Below are 15,372 nucleotides of genomic sequence, written 5' to 3'. Positions count from 1 at the left end.
GATTAAGAATATATTTTTTATTAAATAAACAAAACACTGAAATAAAAACACGCGGGTTGTGCAAAAATGGCAACTAGTAAGCTGTATATTTCACTTGATAACATTATAAGATCCTGCAGAGTTCATTATGAATTTTACAATAAGAAAAGAGATCATATTCAGTATCAATATATATATATATATATTATATTTTAATATATATATATTTGGATAAAGAAGGAAAGAGAACCCCACTTCATGGTATTATTTTTCTTTGAATTAGGAAGTCCAGTAATGTCCAAAAGATGCTGTCTGTAGAGTTTTTCTTTTGGTCGTTCAGATTTTCTTTGCTTCAGAACCAGCTACATGCGTCTGTACACATAGACGAGGCTTTGGCAGCTTGGACAGTAATGCTCCACGTCCTTGCAGGCATTCACACAGAAAGGAATCAAACAACATGGCCAGATCCTGGACAGAAAAAAATAAGTGTGTTAAAAAATTAACTTTCTTTTCTCCTGAAATACCTTTGTGGTTAGTGGGTCATCATCAATTCAATCAGCAACTAAATAGAGATTTCTTTCTCTTCATTTACAGTCTACGCAACTACTACTTTGATGTTTCAAGAAGTTCATAAAGAGATCGTATTGAGCGATTTAGTCCAAAATGTTCTGAAGAGACACAATCACTTTATATTATGAGCATATTGAATTTAGGCTCAGATTTCATTAAAAATATCTTCATTTGTGTTCCGAGGATGAATGAAAGTCTTACGGCTTTGAAACGACATGAGGGTGAGAAATTATTGACAGAAGTTTTTTTTTTTTTGGTAATTCATTATAGCAAAATGTGCTTTCAATAAAGTTTCAAGTTTCAAGTTTGTATTTATTTATATAGCACATTTAAGAACAGCAACCAGGGCTGACCAAAGTGCTGAACAATACACAAAATAAAGAACAAGGACAAACCACACAATCATGACAAACTCATAGTGAATTAAAAGCTAAAGAAAAAAATTGGTTTTAAGAGAGGATTTAAAAACAGTTATAGATTTAGCCGCTCTGATGTAAACCGGAAGGCTGTTCCACAGCCTGGGGCCAGCAATCGCAAAGGCTCTGTCCCCTCTATTCTTTAACAGTGATCTGTGGACAGCCGAAAGTCTCTGATCACCAGACCTCAGGTTTTGTGTGGGATTGTGTGGACAGAGTAGCTCAGACAAATAGCTCGGTGCCAGATTATTTACGGATTTAAAAACAAAAAGAAGAATTTTAAACTCAATTCTAAAATGCACAGGTGATTTTAAGAACATGAAAGGTGAAACATAGTCAAATTTACGTTTTCTTTTGAGGAACTTTGCAGCAGCATTCTGAACTAATTGGAGACGAGCAATATACTGTTTGGGTATGCCAAAGTAAAGAGAGTTGCAATAATCCAACCGTGATGTAATGAGCGCATGGACAGCAATCTCTAAGGTTTTCTTAGAAAGGGAGGATTTGATCTTAGAGAGAAGACGTAGCTGGAAAAAACAAGAACTAATCACCACATTTATTTGTTTTTCAAATTTGAGATTCTGATCCCAGAGAACACCTAAGTTCTTAATGCAGGATGAAGTTGGATAAAGATAATCCAGATCAATGTTACTGCTATTATAGTTGTCATGGGGGCCAAAGACTATAACCTCGGTTTTGGATTCATTCAAAAATAAGAAATTGAGAAAACCACATTTTTACTTCTTCTAGGCATGCAAAAAGAGATTTCAGAGCAGTACCTTTGTTGCATTTCAAAGGCAAATAAATTTGTGTTTCATCTGCGTAGCAGTGAAATTATACACTATGCTTTCTGAAAATGGAGCCCAGAGGAAGTAAATGGGTGCGAGAATAGACCCCTGTGGCACTCCACAGGAGAGTTGGGCTGGCGAGGAAGAAGAAAAATTACGCAGTTTGACAGAGAAACTTCTATTTGTTAGATAAGATCGAAACCAACTGAGGACAGTTCCCTGGATGCCCACAGAATATTCCATTCGGGATAAGAGAGTTTTATGATAAACTGTATCAAACGCAGAGGTTAAGTCTAACAGAAACAGAGTCACCAGTGTCAGTCGCTAACAGTATATCATTAGAAACCCTTAATAAAGCAGACTCTGTGCTGTGCAGAGGCTTAAACCCAGACTGGAAAGTTTCAAGAATTTGATTTGAGCTAAGAAAAGACTGGAGTTGATTGAGAACCGTTTTCTCCAATGTTTTTGTAATAAAAGGAAGGGTCGAAATAGGTCGAAAATTATTAAAATCCCTATCATCAAGTGAAGGTTTTTTGAGAAGAGGTGTAAAGGTTGCTCAGGGATAGTCCCTGTGCTCACGCATTTATTCAGAAAAGACACCAAACATGTTCCAACCGTATCAAAAGTTTGTTTCAAGATACGGGGAAAAAGAACATCAAGAGAGCAGAAGGAAGGTTTCAAATGATCAATCATTTCTCTGAGAGACAGAAGTGAAACTGGGCCAAAGACACTCCATATGGATGAAGAACAACCCAGTTCAGGTGAGACATTAGCAGAGAGGTGATCTTCTCACAGAAAAACCTTGAGAAACCTTTACATAATGATACTGAGGGATTTGAAATCACATTTATAGGAAGATTTAGAGCAGAATTTAACACAGAAAATAAAGCTTTTGAACTATGATGGTTTTTTAAATTAAATTAGAAAAATGCTTAGACTTAGCAGATAACATAGCTTTCTGAAAAGCACTGAGGGAGTTTTTCAGCATTTCATAAGAGATTTGTAGCTTATCACTTTTCCATTTACGTTCTGCTCTTCTACATGCTCGCCTCAGACAGTGGATGGTATCATTGAGCCATGGTTCAGTCTTAGATTTTGACTTCTTAGCTTTTAAAGGAGCAGTGGTATTTAAAACCATGGAGCATACAGTATTACACAGACTAAGATATTCTTCAGCATCCAAGTCAGGTAAGGGTGACTCCAGGGACAGAGACAGACACGCCTCATTTAAGGTGTTAGTGAATTCATCATGGAAACAGGATGAAAAGGAGCGAGTCCATTGTGCAGTAGGTGAAATGTGCGATCTTGTAGGAGGAAAGGACATAGAAAATAGTTAAGGCATATGATCAGAGATCAGATGTTAAAAACCTGAACATCAGTGATGGAAACCATGAGAGAGTACCAGATCCAAAGTATGTCCATGAGTATGTGTGGTATCTTTCACCCACTGAAATGAGTCAATGATTTAAAAACTCCATTGTTAGAGGCTTTGACTGACAGCACACATGAATATTAAAGTCCCCTAGCAGAAGAATATTGCTGTAATTAGTTACACATTCACCCATAAAAGCAGTAAATTCACTTATAAAATCTTTCACTAGGTGAGGGGGGCGATGCCAGCGCTAACAAAACAGGATCGTCAAATCCCAGTCTCAACAGCTGTACTTTAAAGCTACTGTAGACGTAACAGAATGACAGTAGCAACTAAAACTGTTTTTTAAAATGACCGCTAAACCACCCCCGCGGCCAGAAGAGCGGGGAGAGTTAAAGAATGTGCAGCCTGCCGGAATCAACTCAGCAAAGGGACTTAAATCATCAACCTTCATCCAAGTTTCTGTGATGCACATAAAATCCAATGCGTGGGTAGTAAAAAAGTCATTTAAAATGAACGTCTTATTGACTAGCGACCGAGTATTAATCAGAGCCATCCTAGAAGGTGATACAGAGTCAGAGATCGCGGGAGAGAAGACTCTATTCAAAGAGCGAAGATTCTCTATAGCTCCACCGCGGCGAACACGGATAGGAGGTTAGCAGGGGACCGTCAAAGGAGAATCCGGGAGAATGGTCCGAAGCCAGCGAACAAGTGGATCGAGCAAACGCCAACCAGCACATCGGCCAACGCCTAGATTCCACGTCTGCGCAGATATTCTGGAATATCCCAGGTAGATTTTGGAGAGCAGGATTGAGAACCAGCCACAGAGCTTTTTAACTCTGGGTTATATGTGGCCATAAAAGAGTCTCAACTATCCAGAAGTAACTGGCGATCATAAACCAGAAGCGAGTAGCAGTTTGATGCAGATAAGAACACAAAAATAACACAGAGTAGCAGAGACATCAGACGGCATGCCACATACACCGGCGCCATCTTTGGAGTTGGTCCAATTAAAATTTGGCTGCCTATACAGTAGAAAGACGAAAATGTTTTTGGTACCTGAATAGGCTCTATGCACGAACGCTGCTGACGCATTCCCGGTAGAATCTCAGCCAGCGTCTTTACTTCAGCATAGTGCGCTCTATAGCGAAGTGTACTAACGGCAAAACTTTAATAAAACTAATTTTCTCAGAAACGGACACAACGATATTAGAAACCGATTCGCTAGTCGGATTTCGCATGATATGAATACTCACCCTCAAAGTTGTCGATGTAGCTCGAAATATATAATTTAAAGACCTTCTCTTTCTTACTCTCAGGTGTGACAGCTGCCTCACAATATTGTTAACATCATTCAGTTTAACCGCTGGAAGTTCTTGTAAACAGCGAGCGTAATTTGCCATTATCTCTACCTAATGGAAAAACGGCTTCCGATCCAGCACCGGATGTAACTGGCGGGCTGAGACAAAACGCTGAAGCGATCGTGCATAGAGCCTATAGAGGAAACTTTTGCCAAATAGGTAGGAAAACTTCAACACCCATAATGCACTGGGCATATAACACTCCCAACAGTCTGCTATGGATATGCCTGACCAGAGTCAAAACCACCTTGCCTTAGTAGGAAATAATTTCTTAGCAAACTTTTAGTTATAATGGTGTCGACTTGTGTTGAATTCAAAGAGTAAATGCTCGGTGAGGCTGACTCAAACTGCCGTTCTGTCATTTTCACACAACCCCAATAAAGTACGCCATCGTAAGAAAGCTGTTGCTATAGTGTTACATTTTTACCATAATGCTGTTTAAAGAGTAGGCATAGTACAATACAATTTTAGTGATAACCTACACTGTAAAATCCAACAGTTGTTCTAACTCACACTTTTTATTTAACTTAATTCGTGTTCCCGTTGATTCCTATTCACACGGATCCACAAACAACTAAAAACGCTGTATTATGTATGCCAGACAAGTAATGGGCAAAATCACTTTGTAAAGAAAGACTATGTGCCCACGCACATATGCATTCAAAGGCGCATACCTTTAGACTAAACACGTAATACGCATGTGCATGCCGTCACCATTTTCACAGATTCACGGTTTGAAGTTTACGCAGAGATGATAACGGTATCGCATTCAAAACCCGTTTTCAAAAACTTGCACTTGAAACCTACTTCAAAGTTTGCGTTCTCAGGCCACCAAACACTGTTGTCGTCTAAATGAATGGCCAGAGTGTTCAATCAATCAATCAATCCAATCAATCAATCAATCAATCAATCAATCAAATGCTGTAAAGAAGTACACTTATTTTGATGTTTTGACTAACATACAAAACATTTAAAGGACTTGATTATAATTGACCGTTCGCAAAAGCCACGCCCCTTAGTTATTGTTACTACGCCCGTCAAACAATTGAGAACCATAGCCATGGCTGGGTTGAGCTACATACATTAAGTGATTGGTTTTAGAGTAATGCAGCAGACATATCCTCCAGGGCACGACAGAAAGTATAGACATAATAGCCCACGGGATCACATGCACTAAACAGTTTTGTAAAATTATTTATCAATAATTTTTATTTGATCATATATCATTTTACAAAACTGTTTTGCGCATGTGCTCCCGCGCGCGCTATTTCAGTCACAACACTGCAATCAAAGGACGCGCTGAACCATTAACTCTCGATGCTGTTCTCTTCATTCATAACTCAGCCTACTGAGAAGGATATATTTGTGTAAATAGTTGTGCAACTGCGCGAACTTTGTTTTAATGTTTAATGCTTGAGTTTCAGAGGAATTTGTTACTGTGTACCTGTTCAACCACATCAAAGTTTCGTAAGTCCGTGCCTTTTCTCTTTTTTTCCCTCTTGTTTGCTGACTGATGAGGGGGCCGCAGTGCCGTAGTGAAACGGTGTTTGTACATGTAACGTTAGCCTATTTTTTTATAATAGTTGCAAGCAATCATAAAATACAGCAAGTTTTAAGCCCGTGCAGACCTCACTGCCATAGGCGCATCGTTGCACTATCTGGCTGAAATCGGAATGTTTGACGGAGGTCCTTCTCCTTAGTTACAGTTGCTGAGCTAGGATTGGACGAGAACCGTTCGAGGGCGGGGTTTTGCGAACGGTCAATTGTACCTGTAGTGTGTTATTTGATATTATATTTAAAGTTAATATATTTTAAATGCACTAATTTGCAAATTCATCATTATAAATGTGTAAATAAAAAAATAAAAACATGATATAGAAGTTTCAATATATGTCTGAAACTAATCCCCCCCCACCCCCCACAGAAATCTGTACATGAGAATTCCAATAATACAGTTCTTTACCCGAAAATGCCAAGAGTCCCACAGATGAGCCACACCATCATCCCATTGATGTATGACGTCCGTGTGACGACCTGCTGCTGGCAGTGAGGACATCTCATCTGCCCAGGAAGTTCAGACAGATGTGGTGGAATAATTACCACTGTGGCTACATATTCAGAAAAAAAGATAATACTGATGAAAATGAATAATAATATCATCATAAACCTCAAGAATACTATTCTGTGCAGGTGCATCATGTGCATGCTGAAAACGTCTAGTGTTTGAAGACATAAGTCTTGTGAATCTAGAGCTTTTCTGCTCACCCGGGGCAGGCGCAGGCTGGACCATCTGAGTGACGGTGGACATGACGGGCTGTTGGTTGTAAATTACCACTGGAGCTGAAAAAGAAAACATACAGAACCGGAAATTCATTCAAACGTGAGATAAGGGAAATATTATCCTGTAAACTTTTGCTTTTGATTTTATAGTCTTATTGAAGCATCCTGGATGGCAGTTAAACAGAAAGTCTGAAACTCAAGACATCGACACTCACCCACGGCAGGCATACTTGAAGAATGGACTGTTTGAGTTACGGTGGATGAAGACATGGCCTGTGGTGCTGTGAAACAAAACATGAGTTTAATAAGTCAGAACTGACAAGTTTCCCAAGTTTCCCCATGTTCCAAACTGCATTTGGAGATTCTTCATTGTTTTTTGGGTCCATATCAATGGAAGCTGATTTCCATCACATAAGAAAAACAAAAATCATACTTTGGTAAATCATAATGGTCTTAAAGGGTTAGTAAAATGCCATTTTCACAAGATGTAAAATAAATCTCTGATATCCCCAGAGTGTGTGTGTGTGTGTGTGTGAAGTTTTAGCACAAAATACCCCACAGATATTTTTACATAGCATGTTAAAGTTGTCACTTTTTGAGGGTTTGCAAAAACGCACCGTTTTGTTCCTGGCCCTTTAAATGCAAATGAGCTGCACAGAGGGCGGGGTTTCAAGAGCTCGCGTGTGTTAGCAGCTGCGATTACCTCACGAACACACACTACAATGACAGTAACTGTTCTGCCTTTAATGTTAAAACCGGAGTCAGACAAAGATGGAGAGACTCAAGAAGAAGTGACAACATGTAGAAGCAACAGGACGTCTCTGAACGGTTAGTTGATGAATTTATGTTGCTGATGTGGAGTTATCTATCTTCAATTAGCATATTCTGTCATGATAATCTATAAGTCGCTCGTATAGGAACTGTTGTGAGATGCACAAAGAGTGACTTTCTATTGCATGTGAAAAGATGGATGCTAAAGTTTGAGCTGACTCACAAATGTGCTCGACTACAACAACTCTTCCTCTTCTCAACATGGACTGCGTGTTCCCGGGGGCTTATGTACATTGTAGGGTTGGTGATGTCACTAACCCGGGAGGAATGTCGTGTAGTCCCAACCAGCCGTTTGTTGTAGTCCTTTTCTTTAAAACCAAATATCTCCCTTTGCTTTGAACTTTGAGCGTTATAACTTTGCAGATGTTGTTTATGCTCAAACAGCAACATTACACACTAACTAAAGTTAGAAAAGTCAAATCATACTTTACCACCCCTTTAAGCCAATGTTGGTGAAAATTGGACAAACCTTCTAGGATGAGTTTGAAAAAGTATTTTTTTATGAATATTCATAAAAAATGAATATTCATTTTTATGAATATTTTGAATATTCAAAATCCCGGTAGAATTTTAATCACAGAAAATTCACAGTTGGTGGCGCTAGAGGGATTCTGAATTTGGTAGAGACTCTGAATTTGCTGTGGTGAGTGTTAAGACTGCCTCCTATCTTTGTGCCAAATTTCGAAACTTTTTACCATACAGTTCTATAGGCTTCCATAGACATCAAGAGAGGAAGAAGAAGAAGAACACTATTGGATTCAATAGGTGCTCGGCCCCTAATTATGCGTGCATATTTATATCTTATGGCAAACAACCCAGTTAGACAGAACAATGTGTCATGTTTTTACGACTTTTCCCGTAAAGGGTGTCGGCGGTGTTTTGGAATGCTGTAGGACTTCTGCATGTTTAATGCACATTGTGACATACAGAAACATTCCAGTTTCAATCTAAACTCAACAGTAAGATTCATCTCTCACCCATGAAGGAGGACTGGACCGTTTGGGATACGTTGGAGGACATGACTGTCTGTTGGGGCGGTGGATTGTATACAGTGGCCATTGGAACTGCAAAAAAAAAGATAGTTATTGAAGCACTGTAGTTAGCAACCAATGACCAATAGTCTCTGAACCGGATATCAGAGTGAGGTCCGCGGACCTGTTTGGGTTTGATAGGAAACCTGCTGTGGCTGGTAAGAAACGTTGGTCTGGACCATTGGCGGTCCAGGATATGGAGGGGGGAACTGTCCTTTATCCATAATCAACAATCTGTGAATGAGAAAAACATAAGTGCTTTAATGGTGTGTTGTAAAGGCTTTACATACAACACTGGCAAAGCAACAGTAAAAATAACAAATAGACTGACTGCTGCCTTTGACGTCACAAATCAGGAAGTAATGAAGTGGTTGGATTGATTCTTGTGGTTGCATCAATCAGTTGTTCTCATTGATGAATCACAGCATTTATAAATGAATGGATCAAAAATATGTTGTTGGCATACTTCTTGGGTATACGTAGTCATGCTATTGGGATTAACAGGAATGCCAACAGATATCCCTTTTACTACCTGTGGTTAATGTGCATGTTACAATCAAAGCAGTGATTGGTTGGGCATTCAGATATGTATTTTGCTGCTCCTTTGAACAGCAGCACTAACATTTTTTTTTTTTCAGATAAGTTTAGTTTTTTGATGGACATTATGTATCATCTTATCAATATATTTATTAAATCATTATTATATAATACAACTTTATTTGAGTTTTCTTTGAAATGCAGCTTGTTTTGATATGTTGCATCTAATGTCATGACTTTGCTATTCTCTTTTAAGTGTGACTTACTGTCCAGTGTTCACCATTGTCTAACCGTGTTATCATGAAATCTGATTTCCTGAAAGAAGAGCTCCTGAACAGCCAGTTTGACAACATTTTATCTGTCAGGAGTTCATGTTTAGAGTCAGCGGAATATGTGTTCGGAAAAAGTGATAGAATCTAGGTTAGTTCATTCATGCCATGTCAGAAAAACACAGATTCTGACTTGTAAAAACATCCTCATAGAACTTGTAAACTTTCTGAGAGCTTCCACTCGTACCATGTGACCTCTGTACCACCTGACTGCTACAGATTCTTTTTGGCGTTGTCAGTGTTGCCATAGAAACCCAGAATTCCAAGCCCAACCCTGCATTCCAATTCATTTTTGCCATTTTTGAAGAAAAAGTGGACTCTTTAGAGTAGTAGAAGAGTTGGCAAGCAGGAAATACTACTGTGTCATAATTGCATCTGGAACGGACCGCTGTCACTTAGTTACGTGTAGGCCTATCCGTGTAACTATCACTGTCTTGCTAGCACTTTTATTGCTCCTTTTTTATTGCGTTAATTTTTTTCCTATAACAAATTTGAGTAATCATTATAAATTATGCATCATTCAAAAGTTTAAAAAAATATCAAAATTGAAATAGAACATTGCATTACCATGGTAACAGTACTTTTAAAAAAATTAGCGTTTTAAAAAAACGTCATTTTAACTAAATTTATTTGAAATATTTTATAATCAAAATGTTTTCTAATCTTGACAAAACACATATCGAGACGGTTTGTTTTGTAATGTTAGTGATATTGTGACAGAAATTAATTAATTAATTAATTAATTAATTAACGGAGAAGGCATACATTTTTTTTTAATGGAAAATGGGTGTCAATTTCAATAGAAGGTGTGTTATCCGGTGGCTATTTTTGGTATTACGCCTTAACAGAATCTCATAGGAGCTACAATTTTTGTGATGTCAACTTCAAATTTGGAACACATCTTGGTTAGAGATATGGCTTTTATTTAATAGCAATTTGAGAGTAAATTTTTTTTTTTTATAATATCAAGCTAATTTCAAAGTTTGTTTACAAACTTTACTGATCTAGCAGCTGATTAACTACTTCCGGAGAGATTTTGAAGTTGCATCCACTGGACACTTGACTATCCCATGAGGCCACGGGAGAGGGTTTGCGAATGGCAGTGAAGTCACATGATAATGAGAACACGTGGATGTAGTACGTAGAACATACTTTTAAACAGTCGCGAAGTAAGTTTCAAACCAAAAGTGGTACCTACTATTCAGTATGGCATTTCAGACACGGTATTTTTATTTGTGCTCATACTAATTCAAACCAGATCCTTGTCCAACACGTAATGGGTTGTGGGCAATATTATCTGTTATCTGGGTTGTGTGCCCAGATCACTTCGAATTTCCACCAAAACTAGTAAACCGTCCGGGTACCTTTGGATCTCATTTCTCCATACTACAATTTGGGACACACTTATTTCCAATACTATTTAGGACGAATAATATGCGAATTGGAACAAAGCACAAGAACATGAATTATGGTAATTACAACATGGTTTAAACAGCATCTGTGTCAAACATTTCAAATTTGAACATTATAAAAGTGAGAAGGTTTTAGCAATCGCAAAGGAAACAAACACCACAACAAACTAATGGACAGATGACAATGAATAGAGGACATTGACATTTACCTGATCTGTTAAGAAGTTTAGCCTTCTTAATATTTAAACTTAAAACACAGGTCAGAATTTGAACATCAGGTTGTATTATTTTATTATATATCCCAGGATTTCACACAACAACCTGTATCTGTATCCACACATCACAAAGTGGCAATGGAAGCACATCATCCAAAGTAAAGATGATCTAAAACACCCAAACTTTTAAAATGACACATACCTGCAGTCGGTGGAGAGCTGTGATTCTGATGCCCTTCCCTAAAGACACTTGGACAAAAAAAAAAGGGGTGGAGCTGAAAGCTAATGCTAACACCCAATCAGAAGTGCCCCACGATATCTAAACTGCTTCCTGATGGAATGACCAGAAGGAACATGTATACAAAATACCTCGATATCCAGTCCTAACACCTCCTCCAGTGTCCTATATCTAAACCATTTTTACATCAGCCAACTTATCCAGTTTTCCTCAATCTCAGACTTTATATTCTCTTAAAATGCTTGACATAAACACACAAAAGAGGACTGCGTGCCGTGCGTTATACAGATAAACCCCATATTTTTGTTGGAAGAGGTTCAGTTTCAACCTGTAATGTGCACAATGTTTGTTTTGCATGCATCCTGGTAACAAATGAACACTCTTGTAATTGGACAGTAAGACTGAACAATGAAACTGGATATACCACTAATGGATGCGAAGACAACAATGTATTTGTCTTTGTGGGTTTGATGTTTTATTTTGCGGTTCTACAGGACCATTTAATAAAAGCCTCCCATTCTATAAAGCACTCTTGAATTGCATTTCTATAAAATAGAGTTTAATATTGATTTTTTATGAGATGTTCCTCCAGGCAGTGAGGACAGGTAGCCTAATGTTGCTACTAGTTAGAAGCTAGTATGCCATCTAATGTTTGAGCAAGGAAGCACACTAAATGTGCAGTCACATTAACCGTTACTCTGTGAAGTTTCTCATTTGAAAGTGAATTCTGTGTGAGCTGTGCTTCATACATCACTACAATGTTGACAATGGAAAAGGCCCTAGAAATTTCACCTAAAGTTTCTCCAATGTGATAGCATCTCAATGCTTTCAAAGTGTGTTTTTTTGTTTTAACATTACAAAATAAACAAACAACACAAACTGCTTAAAGTGAACCAAAAATAAGTTCAGCGGCACAGATAAAACCAACAAGAATAAAAAAAACTCCACAGCATAATCTATGCATGCCGCACTGCATGCTGGGTACCTTCATAGTACATTGGTACTGTAAAAATACAGTAAGATATTGTATATTTTACAAGAAATTTCCAAGAGTGCATGTTAGATACATGAGAAGTCCTACTGTGGAATTACTGTGAAAATCAAGCAATTATTAACCTGTAATTTCACACTAAAAATTGAACAGTGCACTGGACACAAGAGTTCAAATGTAGGAAAGAAAAATGAGACACTAGGACAATCTAGTGGCTGACAAATGAAACAGCAACAAAAGAAACCTTACTACAAACCTCAATCTGTTTTATTGTTTCGTTTATATTCAGCATCGTGGCGATCAGTGTTTGCTTGGTGTGGGTGGACATTATTCTGGGATTTGGCAACCCTGCGGTCAAGTTAGTTTTATAGCCTATTTGGCATTCGTTTGACATTTGTGAAAAAGGCCATTATATTTTCAGTTTCTATTGCCTACTCAAGATAAACTAACCTGTAAATGCATGAATAGGTTTTCTTTGCCCAGCACAAAGTGGAATGTAAAAAATATATAAATAAATAAAAATAAAATTAAATTCATATACATTTTATGATCCATATAAATCAATTAATTGAACCCTTTCTCATTATGATTGTGGAATTTACATTCTATTTGTTTTTAAAATAAATCTAGTAGTGTAAATGTAATTAATTAATATAATTCCATTAAACTCAGAGACTGATTGACTTAGAAACCAACTGGTATATAAATCATTTAATGGGCATTTCTGGACCCAGCTTCCAGAAGAGATCAGGTGTGCTCCTACTGTAGCCACATTCAAATCCAGACTCAAAACACTTCTGTTTAGCTTTGCATTTACTGAATGAGCACTTTATTTATTTAATTTTTTATTCTAAACTGTTTTAATTATTCTTATTTCTTTTGATTATTTTAATTTCTTCTATGTAAAGCACTTTGAATTACCATTGTGTATGAAATGTGCTATATAAATAAACTTGCCTTGCCTAAAACACTCAGAATATTCTTCTTTATTTAGCACAAGGCTTGTTTTGTGTTGTACAGCTTCAGTAATTGAATACAGACTCAGTTATCCCTACAAATCTATTAAACTCAATAAACATTTGACCTAGAGACAAGAAACCAACTTTACAACTGTAAAAAAAAAAAACTATTATTGTTTATAAGAAGTCAGAGTAGTTTTGCTAGTTCTGTCAGTCAAATGATGGGATTGTGGATGCATACTTCAGAGGTTAGTTATTAAGAGAATGCAGCATAAAGGGAACATACACAAGCATGAATGATAATGATAGCCTTTACCGAGCATAGTTGAAATGTCTGGGATGACAGGAATTGGGATGGCCAGAGGGGCACAGTACAATCCTACACTTAAAAAAAAAAAAAAAAAAGGTTACTCGCAACTCTTCTTTCAAGGTTCTACTTGATCTAACTAACAAAAAATACCTTGTCGATTACGTTGATTGTCATTTGGGTTGATATAGCCAGATTAAATTACTTTTTTGACTCGCATGAAACCAGTTCATTTAGATGTTACCATAAAAGCACACAAGATCAGAAAAAAACTTTATTTATTTCCCAGGATTGTAATAACTGTGTAAGCGGGCTATTTACTCCACCTCGCAATAATAAAGTATACCGCCATACGTTAAATACTCTGTGAAATATGTCTTTCGATTTCAAACCGTATTCAACGCTTCAGATTCTCCATTCCTCTGTTTGGTGAAAATCTAATATATATTAGTATTAAAGGGGCTATATGTAAGAATTCGCATGTATTAATCGCCAATTTTATTATGCATATGCAACAAAACTTAAAAAAACAAGACTTTCCTGACTGGTGTCTATGAAAGCCTGTAGACTCATTTTTATGTGAAGGACTCGGGACATTTTTGCTGGGAAAATAAAAAAATATGACATTTATGCACGTTCCTGAGAGCCTCTCTTCCATAATATGACACATGAAACGCACATATTTACATATTCATCGAAAAGTCATTCTCAGCAGCTTGGACAGTATGTCGATGATCATTAACAGTATATCGCTGCAAGTAAGTTGCTGGCTGCAGTTCACTTAACAGCCACTAGTGTTATGGTGGGAACGGCAAGAGAAAATGTGATCAAGTATGTTGGCTGTTTTCTGATAATAAAGATATTATCATCATGTAGCAGTCAGATTTCATCCACGATCAAATCTCTGGTATCAGTTTTTTAAGATAATAACAATCCTGGGATTCTACAGCATGAGATCCAGCAGTGTTTTAACCAGAATATCTGGAGGATTCAATATGAAAAAAACTGTGCACAATAGGTGTGAATAAGGGTGAATCTCAATAACGGTGACATGCTTCGTGCCGCAATGTATTCTGGGAGCATAATACAAAACTTGTTTCGCTCCCAGAATGCATTGTGGCATGAAGCATGTCACCATTTTTGAGATTCATGTGCTGATTCTTGAGGTTTGAGTGTGTCTAAGCAAAGCCTAGAGTGAAACAAACTCCTTGTAATCACTGTTTATTTTGCTTACATGATGGAATATCATACACCTCGCAAGTTATTTAGGCAAAAACGACATATAACCAAATTCAAGGTTATTTTGGCTAGAAGTGGGTTACTCATAGCCAGACTATCGGGTCTATAGTTAACCTAGACGGTGAAATGACGGCTATTGCTTGCTGGGTTAGTTCTTGATGTTTGGTTGAAAACATTTCATTGTTTGACCCTTGACTTAATGTTAGTGTATTTCTCTTGGAATTTCAGGTATTTTCAGAAAATTATTCTGCATTGATAAAAAAGAGATTGATAAAAAGGCAGATTATAAGCCAAAAATTACATTTCTGTCATTAATTACTCACTCTCACGTCGTTCCAAACCCGTAAGACCTTCGTCCATCTTCGGAACACAAATTGAGATATTCTTGATGATATCCGAGAGTTCCCCTTCTTCTCTTCCACGTCAGTCTGCTAACGCTGATCATGTAGTAAACACAGTACAGCGTTTCCTGGATCTACGTCAGAACGCCTCTCAAAGAGAACTATAGGAAAGGAAG

The 15,372-nt window shown here is 37.5% G+C and overlaps 1 protein-coding gene across 2 annotated transcripts; it reads right to left on the bottom strand.

Annotated features, from left to right (window-relative positions):
* Positions 1-210: 210 nt before the first annotated feature.
* Positions 211-15,203, bottom strand: LOC307000613 (lipopolysaccharide-induced tumor necrosis factor-alpha factor homolog). Of its 2 annotated transcripts, none has more exons than XM_079616324.1 (7): positions 15,179-15,203; positions 8,753-8,862; positions 8,575-8,661; positions 6,982-7,047; positions 6,752-6,826; positions 6,450-6,594; positions 211-447 (listed from the first exon to the last, which is right to left on the bottom strand). In XM_079616324.1, the coding sequence occupies exons 2-7, from the start codon at positions 8,850-8,852 to the stop codon at positions 342-344; spliced, it is 579 nt and encodes a 192-aa protein (XP_079472450.1). In that variant the 5' UTR covers positions 8,853-8,862; positions 15,179-15,203; the 3' UTR covers positions 211-341. The 2 variants fall into 2 exon arrangements, with proteins under 2 accessions (XP_079472450.1, XP_079472449.1); XM_079616323.1 differs by lacking the exon at positions 15,179-15,203 and adding an exon at positions 11,324-11,361.
* Positions 15,204-15,372: the final 169 nt, after the last annotated feature.

This window comes from Phoxinus phoxinus (genome assembly GCF_949152265.1).
Source record: "Phoxinus phoxinus genome assembly, chromosome: 6".
In the NCBI taxonomy this organism is placed as follows: domain Eukaryota; kingdom Metazoa; phylum Chordata; class Actinopteri; order Cypriniformes; family Leuciscidae; genus Phoxinus; species Phoxinus phoxinus.
This window is presented reverse-complemented; position numbering and strand designations above follow the sequence as displayed.